The 17,222-nt window shown below is 45.4% G+C and overlaps 1 protein-coding gene across 2 annotated transcripts; it reads left to right on the top strand.

Moving 5' to 3' along the window:
• The first annotated feature begins 104 nt into the window (after window positions 1-104).
• On the top strand, window positions 105-13,986 carry PHF7 (PHD finger protein 7). Of its 2 annotated transcripts, none has more exons than XM_081073042.1 (11): window positions 105-739; window positions 827-902; window positions 1,941-2,047; window positions 2,771-2,823; window positions 3,212-3,303; window positions 7,121-7,222; window positions 7,579-7,703; window positions 8,171-8,330; window positions 8,895-9,001; window positions 10,012-10,136; window positions 13,125-13,986. In XM_081073042.1, the coding sequence occupies exons 3-11, from the start codon at window positions 2,007-2,009 to the stop codon at window positions 13,187-13,189; spliced, it is 870 nt and encodes a 289-aa protein (XP_080929168.1). In that variant the 5' UTR covers window positions 105-739; window positions 827-902; window positions 1,941-2,006; the 3' UTR covers window positions 13,190-13,986. The 2 variants fall into 2 exon arrangements, with proteins under 2 accessions (XP_080929168.1, XP_080929167.1); XM_081073041.1 differs by having other exon boundaries at window positions 155-739; window positions 827-915.
• Window positions 13,987-17,222: the final 3,236 nt, after the last annotated feature.

Genomic DNA, 17,222 nt, shown 5'->3' with positions numbered 1-17,222 from the left:
TCCGCGGGTTCGCGCCGGAGGGAGGGGCGAAGTGAAAGGGGTGTGGCTAGAGGAAGGGGCGGGAGCTATGTGTTAGTGGCGCGAGGGGAAGGGGCGGGGCGGAAGGGAGCGTGGGCACGCGGACGTTAGCGCGCGGCAGCCCCGCCCTGCCAACGGCCAGCGTCGCGGTGGTCCCCGCGGCCGCGGTGTCCCTGTGTCGCACCGCGTGACCCGGCCCCCGTTTGCGCGCTCGCCCCTGTCGCCGGCGCAGTCACCGCGCGGGGCGGCCTCCCGTGAGGCAGCTACAACGATAAAGCTCCGGGACAGCGGCGCCCCCGGCTACGACTGGGCTGGCGACCCCGTGCTCTACCGTGAGGAGCGAGCGGCGCAGGCGACCTCCGGCCCGGCCCCGCACCAGCCTCCTGGCCGGCGCGACATGATCCTGGTCTGGCATCCGCGGGATGCTCCTTGAGCCCCTTCTCCGGCTGTTACCTCGGGGGGACGGTTGTGGCCGCACCGACACTTATTTTCCAAATAAATCATTGTTTATTCTGGCGGCGGCGGGGCCGGACACGCTTCTTTATTTTTAAGTTTCTCAACAAGCTTTGGCCCGGCACTCATCCCTCCCGCGGAACAACCTGGTGACCACTGCCGGACTGGGAAGTCGCTCGGCGAGGAAACCTCGGAGCGAGCCGCTGGTGGAAGCGCTTTGGAGATTGCATCGCGCTTTGGAGATTGTTGCGTCCGCCAGTAACGGCCGGTGCGCACAGAACCCCGTGCGAGGAACGTCTTGGTCCAGCCATGCAAAGAAGTGACGTTTCAAGGTTTCGTTTCTATTCCCCAACAGCTCGGAACCGCTCAGTGTTCAGCTCAAGTGGATCCCCCAGTGCACGCCCTTCTCTCTCCTCGGCCAGCCTGTCCAGGTGTTTTTGTTGAGTAAGAAGCCGTCCAGTGTCATTGCTTCTGCAGGTGCCACTCATGGGTTAGAAGAGATGGAGCACGCCTACAGAGAGGAAGGGCGGGCTATGCCTTAGTGGCTGCATTCCCACGGAGCAGTTGACGTCCCTGAAGAGGTTCACCCTTTCCAGCTGTACCGTGAGGACATGGGTGCTGGAGTGGTCGTCCCCGGAATAACCCGATTCATTCATTGCTCCTAGGAAATGCTGTCCTCTCCCCTGAGTAAACGCAGTCCTCCCTGCATAGGAGTGGATACTAACTCCTTTTGTCCCCAACCGATGAGAGCTGTATGGTGTACTGGTAGTCTGCCCACATTGGCGAGGGGAGGAGTGGCAGGGTGTCTTCATACTTGGAGAGTTGGACAAAGGTTGAAAACAGGCCAACCCTCGATGGCCTTCTGAGCTTGGTGAAAAGAAGTGACAGGAGCCATGGAGGGATTTGTCACTTACCTCTCGTCTCTCACTAGAGGGAGTTCTTGTTTTAGGCAGCAGAAATCCCACAAGTTCCTTTCCCTAGGAAAGAACCAGCTAGGTAGCTTTTACTGGGTAGAATCAAGGCACCCATACTTGGAGGCAAAAGCAGCCTTTTTTCCTGAGAACTACCTCATGCATTTAGTAGGCACAAAGAAAACAAAGAACCGTTTGGCCAGTTCACGCAGTGGCTCCAAGTTCGTACACTGTTGTGTGATACCAGTACCTCTGACTTGGGCAAGTGCCTCTCTGTGACTTCTTTGTGCCTCAGTCTCCTCCTCTTGAAGATGGGGATAATAATGGCACCCACTGCATGGAGGGGGGGTTGTGAGTTAACAGATGTAAAATGTCCAGAACAGTTCTCGACACGATTGAATAATTATTGGCTGTTACTAGGTAGCGTTGATACTGGGTGGGTCCCTTATATTCTGTCATATGGGTTGGGAGGTGAACTGCACTGTTGCTTTGACCCTGTGAAACTTGATAGCCAACTCTATGATTAAATTGCTGACCAAGCCCTATTTATTGTTACAGCTGGAAGAGCCTGTATTGTCCTCATAATAGTAGAGAAGAAATCAAGATAAAGACAGGAAGCAGCGAATGAAGACTATAAAAGAAAAGAAGGAATGTCAAAGATTAAGGTAGAGTAAGTGATACAAGGGACTTTGGGAGAAATTATCCTATAGCCGATGGTATATCCTGCACTTTTTCCCCCCTTGCATGGCCTTGCAAGCTAGGGTTGGGTAGCGTAGAAGCACATACCAGTGGTCCCCTAGAAGCTGCCCAGTAACCAACCCTCCCAGGGCTGTCCCTCGTGCTGGCTCTGGAACCCTACTGACCAGTTTCATATCCTGGCTCTAAAACTTGCAAACTAGGTGATCTGGGACAGGTTACTTCATTTCTTTATGCCTCAGTTTCCTCGTCTGGAAAATATGCATAATAATGGCACCCACTTTTTGGAACATTCTGTAGATTCATTGAGTTAATACATGTAAAGAGCAAAGAATAATATCTAGCAATAGGAAAGTCTTTTTGTGAACTTGGTACCACTTGTGATTCAGAGTAGGTGGCAGAAGAAACAGTAAAAGAGTGAAAGGGGGTTTGCTTTTGCATTCATTCAGTCAACACAGTCAGTACAGGCACCCGGAACAGAAAAATGGTTATGATCTCACATAATTCAAATAATTCAATATGTATGTTTTATGCTTTCAAAAAATATGAAATAAAAAAAGAAACTGATGTCTTAGCCTTTTGATATTTTGGTCCTTCATCAGACCCATAGGTGGCATTTTGAGAGAAATGTTACAAGGGATGTTGACAGGGTCCTCAAAGACCACTTTGCACTTTTTCCTTCTTTTGTATAGAAAATCTGCCGAGACAAGGAGGGTAACCCAGAGGAAGCCATCTTCAGGGCCTGGTAAGAAAGACTAGAGGTTCTGTTTGGCCACTGACTCCCAACCTCCCTGCCCTGTTGTAGGGCAGCAAACTTGCTCCTCTCACTGTCAATCCTACTTCCTTCTCAGATTCTCTAAGATGGTGAAGAACTCAGGGTCTGTAATTTTTAAATGTCATGTCCAAATTTCAAGAAACAAGGACGTGTAAGACAAAACAATATGAAGTGAGCAGTTGTAGCCAACTCCTGCAAATGTGGCCAAAATTATATAGAGACCTAACTGATACCAAATAACACTTCATCCCAACCTCCCTTCTTGTCAAAATGACCCTCTTCCCAATGCTGTACTCCTCCTTGTACTTAGAGAGATGGTTACACTCCCAAAGTGAATTCTTAACATTCTCTCTTCCAGTATGCCGGCTATGCCTTCGAGAACCTGGGGACCCTGATAAATTAGGGGAATTTCTTCAGAAAGACAATCTCAGCGTGCACTATTTCTGTCTTGTGAGTATAAGCTCCCTTTGCTTTGAATGTCTCATGGCTTTTGCTGTACAGTCTGTTCTGTTTTTGCATCCAGCCTCAGATCCATAGCCCTGTTTATTGTTTTGTTTTCCTTAATAGCATTTTTCTTTTTAAATCCAATTTTTAAGCAGTAATATACATACCTGGTATAAAATCCTAACAGTATAAAGTAGTTACAATAAAAACAGTATTCTCCATCCTTCTCCCTCTCCACAGAAGCAAATACTATCAACAGTCTTTCCAGTTATTTTTCCCCCAATATTTTTTATTAGGTATACTTTACATATTGTAGAATGCACCCATGTTAAGTGTACAATTTGATGAGTTTTGATAAACATATATCATGGGGATATACTGTATATATTCCCATGTAAATACTGTCCAAATCAGCATAAATATTTCCATCACCCTGGAAAGATCCCTCCTGCCCTTTTCCAGTCAATACCCTTAGAGATAATCACTGTTCTGATCTATAGATAGCTTTTGCCTATTCTTATGCTTCATATAAATGGAATCATACAGTTTGTGCTCTTTTGTGTCTGGCTTCTGTCACTCAACGCAGTGTTTTGGCGATTTATCTGTGTCGTTGCATACATCAGTAGATTATGCCTTTTTATTGCCTAGTAGTATTCTGTTGTATAGTATAATTTGCTTATTTATCCACCTGTGTATGGACATTTGAATTGTTTCCATTTGGGGGTTATTATCAAGAAAGCTGCTGTGAACATTAATGCACAAATCTTTTTGTAAACATGTTTTTTCACTTCTCTTGGTCAAATTCCTAAGTGTAGAATTACTGGTCGTATGCTAATTATATATTTAACTTCCTGTGAAATTGCCCAATCACTTTCCAAAGTGGTTGCACAAGTTTACACTCCCACTAGCAGTTGATGAAGTTCCAGTTGCACAGTATTCTTGTCAGAACTTGATATTGTCAGTCTTCTTTCATTTTCGCCATTCTACTAGGTGTGTATTGGTATCTCATTGTGGTTTTAATTTGCATTTCTCTGATGACTTAAGATATTGAGCTTCTTTTCATGTGCTTATTGGCCATTAACATATTTTCTTTTATGAAGTCTCTGTACAAATATTTTGTCCATTTTAAAAATTGGGTTGTTTTGTCTGATTGAGTTGTATGAGTTCTTTATGTATTCTGGATATAAATCTTTCTTTCAGATATGTGTGTTGTGACTATTTTCTCCCAGTCTGTGGCTTGCCTTTTCATTTTGTCAATGATGTCTTTCAAAGAACAAAAGTTTTTAATTTTGATGAAGTCCAGTTTATGTTTTTGCTTTTATCATTAGGGCTTGTTTGTGTGTCCCAAGAAATCTTTGCCTTTTCAAAATTAATTGACCATATATCTGTGCATCTGGATGATCTATATTTTATGTCATTGATCTGTGCGTCAATCCTCACACCAATACATTGATTATCGTGGCTTTATAGTGTCCTGAAATTAAGTATTGTAAGTTTTGCAATATTTTCCAAGATTGTTTTGGCTATCAGGTCCTTTTCCATATAAATTTTATAGTTAGCTTTAAACTTATCCTTTTTAAAAATTGCCTGTTGGGATTATGATAGGGACTGAATTGAATTTATATATCAGTTTGGGAAGAATGGAAAAACAATATCGAATCTTCCAATCCATGGACATGATGAATTTCACCATTTATTTGGGTGTTTTAAAATATATCTTAGCAATTTTTTTTCTTTTTTAAGTGAAGAAGACTTGCACATCTTTTGTTAAAGTATTTCTAAATATTTTATGATTTTATGCTATTATAAATGGTATTTTAAAATTTCATTTTCAAGTTTGTTCCTGGCATGTAGAATTGACTTTGTACATTGATTTTATATCCTACAATCTTGTTAAATTCACTTATTAGTTCAGTAGTTTTGTTATTTTTGTTTTTGTGAATGCCTTAGGATTTCCTGTGTACACAATCATGTCATGTATGAATAAAGACAGTTCTACTTCTTCCGTTTTGATCTTTAATTCTTCTTCCTGCCTTATTGTACTAGCTAGAACCTTCAGTCTAGTGTTGAATAGAAGTTATGTGAGTGAATATTCCTGTCTTGTTCCCAACGTCAGAGGACAGCATCCAATTTTTCACCATTAAAATATGATGTTAGTTACAGGTTTTTCATAGATGCTTTTCATTAGATTGAAGAGGTTCCCTCTTATTTCTCGTTTGCTGAGGGTATCATGAATGTGTGTTGAATTTTGTCAAATGCATTTTTTGCATCTATTGAGATGATCATGATCTTTTTCCCTTAATTTTGTTGATATGATTTGTTACATCAATTGAATTATTTAATGTTAAACTAACCTTGCATTTCTGGTATAAACTCTGCTTGGTCATAATGTATTATTCTTTTTATATGGTGCTGGATTCAATTTGTTAATATTTTGTTTCATTTTTTACATTTATATTCATGAGAAAGATTGATCTGTGATTTTCCTCTCTTGTAAGCTCTGTCTGGTTTTGGTGTCAGGTCTTAATTAATTTCAATGCATTGATAGGCATATACATTTTCAATATAAAAATAAACATACCATACACCTTGTTTTGTATTTGTATTTTGTGCTTTTTTTCCCCATCATATACTTATGGAGATCATTCCACATAGAACATACTGATAGTATTTTCTTTTTAATAGCTAATTGGTATTCCATGGTATGGATATGCCAAAGAGTATTAAAACAAACGCCTATTAAAGACTGTTTAGATCGTTTCTAATCTTTCACAAATGACTTTTCTGTTTATAGAAATAATGCATGCTGATTGTAGAAAACAATACACTTAAAAGTATAAATAAAATAGAAATCACTCATATAGTCCTAAAGCCCTGAGATAATGTTAAAATAGATATGTTTTAAAACTTATTGGAAACATACAGCTGTAATCCAAGTGTCCTCAAGTTATCTAACCTTGTAAGGCCACATTTTCTATCAAGTTAAAATAAAATAACCTGGTTCCCCATTCACATTACAAGTAATTACTGAAGAAAGTCCAGCACCCTCCCCAATATTTTTGGAAAATTCTTGGGGTGGAGTTGGGGTGCTGACATTCTTCCAATGTATATACACATACACTATGAGTACATAACAGTTTAGCTTTTTTTCCCTTGATTTCTCATTCCAGACTTGCTTTGGGGGCTTTTCAGAAACAAAAGGCCCTTTAAAGTGTGTTTTCAAATAAAAGTTCAATTCCTCCCCTTCCACCATAAGGCAGAACAGCTAGTCAGGACGTTTCCCTTCATATAGAGAACACACTCTGAGAAGAGTATTCATTCTCTTCTCAGTGTACGAGTGTGGGTGTGTGGACCTGGATGTGAGTGCCATCTCTGCTGCCTCCTTGCAGTGTGACCCCAGCTATGTCCCTTACTGTGCTGTACCTCAGTGGTCTCCTCTGTAAGATGAGGATCATAGCAGCATCGGTATCACAGGGTTGTGGTGAGCATAAGATGAGTCAATACACAGGGAGCATTTCCCCAAAGTACCCAGCACACAAAAGCAGTCCTCAGGAAGTGAGAGGCAGTGTGGCTTAAAGGTGGGTAAGAGCCCAGGTTCTGGCATTCTGTGGGCTTGAGCAAGTCACATCATCTCTCCTATAAAGTGGGGGTGATGATAGTACCTGCCTCTTAAGGTTGTTACAAGGATTAAATGAGTTCATATTTGGAAAGCACTTACAGCACCCAGCACGTAGTGCTATGTAAGCCTTTGTGTTAAGTAAATTACCTTGTAAATGCATATATATCCCACCAAGCTCTATTTCTGCTCTGCCCCCACCCCCAGATCCTATCTAGCAAGCTGCCTCAGAGGGGTCAGTCCAACAGAGGTTTCCATGGATTCCTGCCTGAAGACATCAAAAAGGAGGCAGCCCGGGCTTCTAGGAAGGTTAGAATCCCCTGGAATGGGGGCTTTGGGCAAGGCCTCTTTGGTTCTGTTCGCCCCTGCTTCTGTTCTTTTCCCTAGTTGTTATGTTAGAAGTCAAAGGACTGCTGGATTTCCCAACTGGTCCTTCGCTTAAGTTCCATGCTTCTCCAGGGTGTAGTGTCCTAAGTATGGAGAGGGAGCAACATCCTAGGAAAACAAAAAATTCAGTGCTGCTTGGAACTCAAGAGCTGTCAAGTCCACTGAGGAAAGGGAATAGCTGTTGCTTCACAGAATTTCCATTCCATAGAATGATGCGCCCCAGAATGTATGTCTGTCTGTCTTGGGGCCCTGAGCACTGTCTGGGATCTCATTTGCAGATCTGCTTTGTGTGCAAGAAAAAGGGAGCTGCCATCAAATGCCAAAAGGATCAGTGCATCAAAAACTTCCATCTTCCTTGTGGCCAAGAAAGGGGTTGCCTTTCACAATTTTTTGGAGAGTACAAGTGAGTGATGAAGGGGAAAAATCAGGCTGCCCTTTGGCAATTTGCTATTAATTAGCCACTAATGAAATCAGAGTCTGGTTCTCACGGGCCTATTTTGACTCACCAGTGAATCTGTCTCTCCATTCAATAATGAGAAACAGTGTCTTGACTTGGCAGTTTCACAGGGCTTACTTCTTGCTTCCCATCCCCTTCTTAAATTACAAACAGCTGCCATTCTTCGACAGCTGCTCAGGGCCAAGTGGGGCTTTCAGGAACTGGAGTCTGTAGAGATAGTCCCCAAGCTCTGCTCAGTGGGAGAGCAGCTGTGAGAAGGCATGTGGCTGTTGTTCGCCCCCCCACCCCACCTCCTCAGGAGCATGGAGGTTCGCTGGGCACTGGCCTGAGCAGCTGATTGCCCTCCCTAGGCCCAGCAGCTGGAAAACTGCATCAACGACAAATCAAAACCAAGTCTATTTACTTTGCCACAGATCATTTTGTGAAAAACATCGCCCAACACAGGACATCCAACAGGGGAATGTGGGGGAGGAAAGCTGCGTCTTGTGTTGTGAAGAGTTATCCCAAGCAAGTGTTGAAAACATCCAGAGTCCATGCTGTAGTCAAACTGTCTACCACCGCACGTGCATACAGGTGGGGCTTTCTCTGCCCTGGGGACCTTCTGCAATTGCCCTAGTTCAGAGCACACTGGGAATACTCAGGCAATCTCTGCTGAAGGCTGGTGTATGCAGGACTGGTTTCAGGCAGTCAGAGGAAAGTCAGCCCACTGACTGGTCACCCTTGACCTGTAACACCGCATTCATGATAAGATTTAGACTGAGCAAAATCCTCAGGACGCCTAGAATAAATGAGCTCATCCCAGAATGAATCAAGTAGCCTCAAAATCAGCTTTGCTTCCTGAGATGGAAGGAAAGGGAAATGTGTATCCAGGTATATGAGCCCCAACTGGGTCTGCACTGCCAAGCCCCATGGCCAGAAGTGACAGTTAAGGCACTCCTTGGAGCTCTCTTGAGCTTCTGTCCCTGATCTGGCACCTGGATTTGCAGCCTCACCCTAACTTACCCAAAGTCCTTTTCCTGCAACCCTCAGTCAAGCTTTCTTAGCAACATCCTCTTTGTGAGGTGAGGGTAGGGGTGGAAAGAAGGTGATCAAAGGTAATGTTTCTACAAACAAAGCTCTTCCATGTTTCTCTTACAGAAGTATGCCCACACATCAGCAAAGCATTTCTTCAAATGTCCACATTGTAACAATAGAGAAGAGTTTCCTCAAGAAATGCTAAGAATGGGGATTCATATTCCAGACAGGTAGTGAAAACTCTGAAGTAGGAAATGAACCTGGGAGTGGGTTGCCTAGATTTCCAGAGAGGAGGTGAGTGTGAGGATACTTAGAGAATAAAGAAGCAGCCAAGGCATTGGTACACGGCGAAGAGGGAAGGGGTGGAAGGAGAGCTTTTCAGTTATCAAAAGAAAAGGCGGGGAGTATAAGAGTTGGGAGGACAGGCATGTTTCTGACAAGGATACTTTTGACAAGGATCCTAGGTGGGGTGGGGGAGGAGTCCTGAATCCCTGTGAGACTGAGGAGGCCCCGTGTTCCGTGTTCCACTCGTGCTGCTTCAGCCCTCCCACTGCCAGGCCACCCGCGAGCCTTGCTGAGATTATCCAAGCGGCCTGTTGCACTCTGCTGTGCTAGCTTGCGTTCTTCCTAGTTCTTCCCAGGTGGACAAAGGTCTCACCAACGGATTATGTGTCCCTTACTGGCTGTTTCTTCTCCACGGCAGAGACGCTGCCTGGGAGCTCGAGCCAGGGGCTTTCTCAGAGTTGTATCAGCGCTATCAGCACTGTGACGCCCCCGTGTGCCTGCATGAACAAGGCAGAGACAGCTTTGAGGACGAAGGGTAGGGAAAGGCCCCCCCCCAGAAAGATCTCGCGTCAGTGCCATCTTAGGGTTAGAGCTTGGCACAATTTTTAGGAGCAGGGAATGCACTTTTGTCTGCAGATCTCAGGGTGGGCACAATTGCTAAGTCCCACTCTTGAGCAGCCCAAGTCTCACTCACACATGAACAGGTCTCTGCAGGGTCTGCTTCTCCTTGTGTCCAGTGAAGAGTGGCCAGTTCCTTTCCAAATCCGCCTTTTGGGTGTCTGTGCCTGACGGTGGGGTCCTGGGATCAGCTCCCAGCCACACATCTGTCATGGGTAAAATGGACAGTAAGAAATACCAGGGAAGCCCTCAGCTAAGGCCTAGCCTGTAGCTAACACCCCGAAAGTGCTAGTCAGCGTTATATTTGTGCCCACGACCCTGCCTGGTTTTCTTGTAGGAGCTGGAGTCTCATTCTGTGTGCCACGTGCGGATCCCACGGAACCCATAGGGACTGCTCCTTTCTTAGATCCAACCATAAGAAATGGGAGTGTGAGGAGTGTGCACCTTCGGCGGAAGCCACAGGTGGGACTGAGGGCAGGTCGGGTCTAAGAAGCGCGGTGGGGGTGCCGGCCTGGGGGTGCCTGGGAAAGAGGGCATGCCACCAGGATTTGGGAAGGAGAGTGGCTGGGGAGGGGCTTACGGATCTGTGCCTGGGAGAGACCGAAGGCTGTGTTTCCTCCCCCCTTTCTTTCACCACACACCTGCAAACTCAGCTGACGCCTTGCTGCAGCGTCACCTTCCACTCTGGGAGGCATCCCTGCAGACACCAGCCTGGGACAGAATCCGGGCCGTTCTTGGACTGATTGGCCAGGACCTTCCTTATTAGAGAAACCAGAGTCCTCTGATGGCAGGAGGGGCCACTCCTGGTGGGCCTAGGGTGTCAAAAAGCTACAAAAAGTTCAAATAACAGCTTCTGGGTAGTTGCTGCCAAGCACAGGGTACAAAGCTGTGTTCCTCCATTAGGTTTGGGGGAAGGAGCAGTTTGACACTGTGAGACAAGGAAAGGGGTCCAGCAGTGAGACTGAACCAAGGAAAGAGAAGTCCCAGGGGAGCGTGAGGACAGAACAGTCCAGATGCCAGCGCGGAATGTGTGTGGCTACGACTGCGCCTCTGCTCTTCCTGCCTGATTCCCAGAGGCCCTTTCTTTTCTTCTTCTACTGAGAGTCTTCCACCTTAATCTGATTCTCATCTGCCTCTTCTCACTTCACCCACGTGTGTTATGCAAATAAAAGCTTGCTCTCCATTGGTGTCTCCTTATAAATTCACTCTGGATTTTATCTAGCACACTAAGGAATCTGGAGGGAAGATTGAGGAAAACTCACTCTTCTAATCTATAAAATGCAGTGACTTAAATGTAGAACTTTCAACTGAGAACATAGACACGTTGCTTTGGAGGAAAGCAGTTTGCAGGGAAATGGACTTTACGGGGGACAGAGATTTCCTCATCGTGCAAATAAACACACAGGTTCTTATAGGAAGGTGAGCAGCAAAGGAGTCCACACTGGCCTGAGAATAGGCCACTCTTGCAAAGCTTGGGGCCCTGGACTCCAGCCGGTCCCGGACTGCTGTGCTCACAGGGGCAGAGGGAACTGCGCTGTAGGCAGTGTGGTCTTCAGTATACCTCCACAGCACAAGTGAAGACGTGCCTCCACGCAGTGGCCTGGTGGCTCTGCCATTTCCTTCTGGTAAGGGAGCCGGGTCTGGACAGTTACATTAAGCAAGGCATCTAGGATGAGAATCTGGCTGAAGGTCTTGGGAGAAATTGAATCGAGTCTCTCACATTTGTTTGTTTTAGTGATTTTGTGGGATTCAGATTAGCAGGGGAAATTTAGGACCATTGCCAGATACTGAGTTCTCAGAGTCGCACTGGGTCATTGTCACCAATGGCAGAGGATAGGGTTCTTGTTTCAAATGTTGCTGATCCCTGAAAATTTAATCGATTTGTACATGGTGATCGCCTTCAAATTTGACCAGATTCACTTGGAATCACACGGCGCGGGAGGAGGGATTATAATTTGTTCTCTTTTTGTTATCAAAGTATACAGGCAAAGTAATATAGACTTTAAAAAGTCTTAAGTCAAAAAGCACTAAAAGGATTGTAATGAAAGATAGTCTCCTGATTCGGCCCTCCCTACCCCAGTCCTGATCCCTAAAGGCAATGCCTTTCCACTTTTTTAGCCATTTCTTGATTTATTAGACATTATTGACTTCCTGTTACATTACATAAAGATCTAGCACCTTTAAAACCTTCCCATTTTCATTCCCTTTATCTTTTATTGTTGCATCACAATTTTTGTTGAATTAGCCTTCAGCATTGACATTACTATGACTATGTAAATGCTGTTTACCACTGAGCCAGGCAGTATGATTATTTTTCCTATACATTTTTTTTATTGAAATAAATACCTACCTCTTTTTCATTTGCTACATGCCTATGGATAATGTTCCACATGATTATTTCCCTCAAAATAAAATTTTCCTCAGAGGCTAAGCATCAGATCACTACAAGCGGCACTTCTTTTCTGGAAGATCTGCCTCCTAGAGCCTGCCTGCTCCTTCTGAGGCTAGCTGCTCCCGGGGCCTTCCACGCAGCTAGCTGTCATCCTCAGCCTCCCCACGACTACACCTTTTTTCTCCATTTCCTCTCCCATGGGTTTGATGACTCAGTGCTATGCCCGGTAACCTGGGCAGCCAAGGACACTTTCTTTGTCAGAGCTCTGCAAGCGGCAAGAGAGTTTTAAATTGTGGATTTTCATATCAAAACAAGTCATATTTTGCTTCTCCTTAAGACTCAACTCTTGCAGTGATCATTCACAACTGAAAGACACTTTCAAGATTAAGACTTTCGTTTCTTCATCTAGAGTTTCTATCACTTGGGTCTCCAGGTATATTCTCAGACATCTGGGGTAGTATCTTTTACTTTAAAAAGAGTCCATTTGTGTACTAAAGCATGAGAAATAGCTTAACTGAAAGTAATAGTCCGCTAACAGTGTCCTCTGGACTCTAGCTGCTGTGGGTGGGAGGTGAAGCTTCTGGCAGAGGTAGTGGGAGATAAGGGGTGCTTTTTGTCACCCAGACATCTGTCCAACCTCCGTGTATAGTTGGTGCACATACACACACACACACACACATCTATTAACTATGTCTTAATCTTTATAGCTTTACTGTCCATTGAGTTAATAGGTAACCTCATTCTAATAGGCTGAAAAGTCCAACTTTGAACTGTTCTGTTCTTCATCTGGGCCTAATTGGTCATTCTCTACTAAATAGGCTTTTTACCTTAAGTAAACTTTTAATTTTGGATAGTTTTAGATTTACAGAAAAATTGGAGAATTAGTACAGAGAGTCCCCATATATCCCACACCCAGCTTGCCCCGCCAGTAACGTCTTACATTAGTGTGGTATATTTGTCACAATTAATGAACCAATATTGATACATTGTTGTTACCTAAAGCCCATACTTTATTCAGATTTCCTTAGTTTTTGCCTAATGTCTCTTTTCTCTTCTAGGACCTCATCCAGGATACCACATTGCGTTGAGTCACCATGTCTCCTTAGGTTCCTCTTGGCTGTGACAGTTTGTCAGATTTTCCTTGGTTTTGATGACGTTGGCAGTTTTGAGGCGTACTGGTCAGGTATTTTGTAGAATGCCTCTCAATTTGAATTTGTCTGATGTTTTTCTTATGATTAGACTAGGGTTATGGGTTTGGGGGGGGGGAGACCACACAAGTTAAGTGCCATTTTCATCATATGTCAAAGTCACATACTATTAGCATCACTTATCACTTTGATGTTGACCTTGATCATCTGGCCAAAGTAGTGCTTGTCAGGTTTCTCCACTGTGAAGTTACTCCTTTTGCCCCTTTCCATACTCTGCCTCTTGGAAGGAAGTTACTCTGCCCACAGTGAATGGGTGGGGACTTATGCCCCCTCCCTTCTCGAGGACAGAGTATCTACATAAATAATTTGAAACTCTTCTGCATAGGAAATTTACCTATTCTCTCTCTCTTGTTTATTTATTCAATCATTTGTTTATATCAGTATGGACTCATGGATATGTATAGTCTATTTTGGGTGACAATCCAGTACTACTTTATTTATTTTGTTGTTCAAATTATTCTAGCTTTGGCCATCGGGAGCCCCTGTGTCCTTTTCACACATCCTCATTATTGTGTGTTTTGTTTTGTTTTTTGAATACTTCGTTACTTTCTGGCACTACAATATGCTCCGGGCTTATCTTACATATTTTAAATATCTGTTTTCATAAATGATGTGTCTATTAGAATTAATTACTGTTTTATAGCTTGGGACCTAGAACAAATAATTCAGTTGGAGAGGGTAGAAATAGATGTTAATAAAAATTCACCAAAGTACCTGATGTCCTTCTTCTAATTCCTACCTTTGTAGGAATCATAAATTAGGTCCAGAAACCTCAGAACCTCCTTCCTTTTATACTCAACCACCCTCTTGTCAATTTGCCTGTTTTTAAAATGTTTGCCTTCTTTTCTATCCCATTGCCAGTGCTCAACTTAGACCCTTATGCTTCACAGGATTGCAGCAAAAGCCTTCTCTCTGCATGGTTTACTGTGTCCACTTACTCTGATGACACACCCAACCCTTTCCCTTCTGCTAATTATAAAATATCTGTTAGCTCTTTACTTAGGGTGGCCTCTACTGAGATTGGCATCCAAGGGCTTCCACAAATATGATCCCAACAGCTGTGTCTCCCAGGACACCACCCCCCTCTCCTAGAACTCTGTCCTGGCTACCCAGGAATACCAAGCCCTGAGCATGGGGTTCACAGCCTTGAGAGCCTGAACCTCTATGCACAGCCTGCTGAGCCCCACGTAAGGACCACTTCTGCCTCCCTAGGTACTCGCACTGGACTCTGCTTATACCCCTATTATAGCCCACGCCATTCTCCATCTGGTCCTACACTTCTGGATCTGTCTCTCCCACTAGATTGGAAGCGCCTTTCAGAAAAGAACCTGTCTGTCGTATTAACCTTTCTCCTTCTTCTGGTGTCTGGCTCAGGACCCCACATTCAGAGACAGTTTAATGTGTACTGAATGGATGGATGTGCGCGTACCCTGTATATTCATAAACCTGTTGTTTTGCTCTCAAACACCGGAGGGCACTGTTAGCATGTTGAGGAAGAAGATGATAACCTCTTAGACCTGGAAGGTTGCAAACGGCTAATGAAATCTTGCTTCTATTTTGGGATTACACAGGATTTACTACTCTTCACTTGTTCTGAGCACACCCTTCAAGTTCTGAGCACACTCCTTCAGAGTGAACAGATGAGGTCATGTCCATCCGTGAGGTGTACTCCTATTGGCTTTAGAGATAGTATGAGAGTTGCTAATGACACTTTCTTCACAGGTCAGATCCTCAGACAGGAGTGCCTTCGTGCTCTCCCCAGATCCAAAGCGGCCCTTCTAACCCCAGCTGCCCTCCTCCATTTCCAAAAATGGGGACTCAGTGCCAAGGGGTATGGGTGACACGGTTCTGCCCTGCTCTCCTCACACACGCACACTGGCACTGGGCCTCTGGGTGGCGGTTTAAAAGCTCTAAGACGTGTGGGCAGGGTGGGAGGTTGTTATGAGAAACAGTACCTACATGGGTGACCCCGAGGACACTGCATCAGCTCCCTGTGTATTCCCGGCATCATGGGGTCCCAGATGTGAGAAGGCTCCCCTAAGCCAGGGAGCACCATTCCAGAGCGGTCAGCTATTTGCATGCGTCTCATACCTTGTACATTCCCCCGCAAAGGCAACATGGAAATTGGAGGCCATAAATCAAAGAGTTGATGCTTTTCCGAAAAGGAAGAATCTTGTGTTCCCTCCTCCCGCGCAAACCCCCTCCAGCCCTGGGTCCCTGAGCAGAGGTAGTGTTAGGCCCGGGTGGAGGAGTGAGGCCCAGGTGCTACTCCCATCTTTGCTGTAAACTTGTTTCTTGCCCTGCCCTGCAGGTACCCCTGGTAAACAGGAAGGCATTGAGCCATCAGTGTCCATCCCTCTCGAAGCATCTGACACATGTCTGGACCATCAAAGCCATACCCAGCCCCCAGGAGCAAAAACAATTTCCCATTGTGTCACTCCCCTTGAAAATCATGGATTTGTAAACAGGCCCTTACATTTTGACAGGTCCTGCCCTAGCTTTGTGGTGTCGTGTTGTTTTTTTGTTCCCTGAACAATGTCCTTTCCAGTAGGGCCAGCCGTTCACACCATTGTCTGAGACCCTTGGACTACAGGAAACAGCACCAGATTCTTATCAGCTGGGAGTGGGTGGGCAGGCAGAGTGAACAGATGAGGTCATGTCCATAAAGCAAGCTGCTGGTCTGCATGTCATTCTCCTGTACCTTTATCTGTGAGAACAGAGCCCGCCATCCCCTTTGCCTTCCTAACAGGCCAATCTGGGCTTTGAGGCCGAGTGCTAGCCCTCCATTTGATGGCAGACACCTGGACTCTGCTTCACTTTGGAATCCTTGCCAGCCCACAACTGTCCCCTTGCGCTGGTCTTCCATCTCTTCCCAGTGGAATGCTCATGGCAGTGAAATATACCTCACTGGTGTAGATTAGGGAACACTCGCATCATCTTCCTTCCTGGGGGAAAAAGTCAAGACTGGTCGGTCCCCAGAGTCCCTGAGTGCAAGCTACTGACCGACTTGCTGGTGGCCTGGTGTGAGGAGAAAGGCAGGCATCCATTAAGAAGCCTCCGAGTCCCTGGAGACTCTACAGCATTTCCCATCCTTAGTGGAGAATGATTTTTTTTTAAGGCTGTGTTGAGGAACCAGGAGTTTCCTTAATGAAAATCCAGCATGGAAAGTGAAAGTCTTCATTAGGATGTATGTAGCCTTTAAGTGAGAGGCCCAGCAGTGGTACCCGTGGCAAAGGTGGCAGGAGCTGGGCAGTGGGAAGTAGGCACAGGGCCACAGCAGCCGTTGCCTCACCTCCTGTGCACCAGGGGTGTGGGTGAGTCCGGAAGAGGAGCCAGGGTGGGGGCCCAACAATCCCTGAGCTCCTTATCAGGTATTGTATCCAAACCTAGCCCCACCTACTCATTCTCTCTCCACACCAGGGCCAAGTTTGTAGTCACAGAAAACCCTAGGGATTTGATCTTAGTGTGTATTGAACTTTCTCCTTGCAAGAGCCCCTACAAACCAGGCCTTGGGTGAGGCTGGAGTGGATCCTTAGCTGGGGTGGAAATTGGACTTTCTGAGCAACTCTTTTCCTAGTTCTAAGGAGATGTCGCTGACTGGCAGAAGCATGCTAGAGATGGCCCAGCCATTTCTAGATACATTCAGGGCCTCTGCCAGCTGGAGAGGTCAGCCTGGCAGGGGGCAGGCCAGGTTCCTGATGGCTGCTGCCTGCACACTCCTCCACTTGGGAGATACAAGGCGTGTCTGGGACCTGAGCAGGGCTTAGCTGAATGAAAGGGAAGCAAGCACAGAAGCCATCTGAGAAAGTGAAAAGGGCTGTTTTCCTCCCTTATTGTACCACCTGCATGCTCCTTACCCTTCCTTAGAAACTAGTCAGTGGCTTTCAGGACAGTCACAGGCTTGGGGTGAATCCTAGCCCTCCACAGAGGATCATGCCAGACACAGGA

Source organism: Rhinolophus hipposideros, assembly GCF_964194185.1.
Source record: "Rhinolophus hipposideros genome assembly, chromosome: 14".
In the NCBI taxonomy this organism is placed as follows: domain Eukaryota; kingdom Metazoa; phylum Chordata; class Mammalia; order Chiroptera; family Rhinolophidae; genus Rhinolophus; species Rhinolophus hipposideros.
Note: the sequence above shows the minus strand (reverse complement) of the source record. Positions and strands in the feature narration are given on the sequence as shown.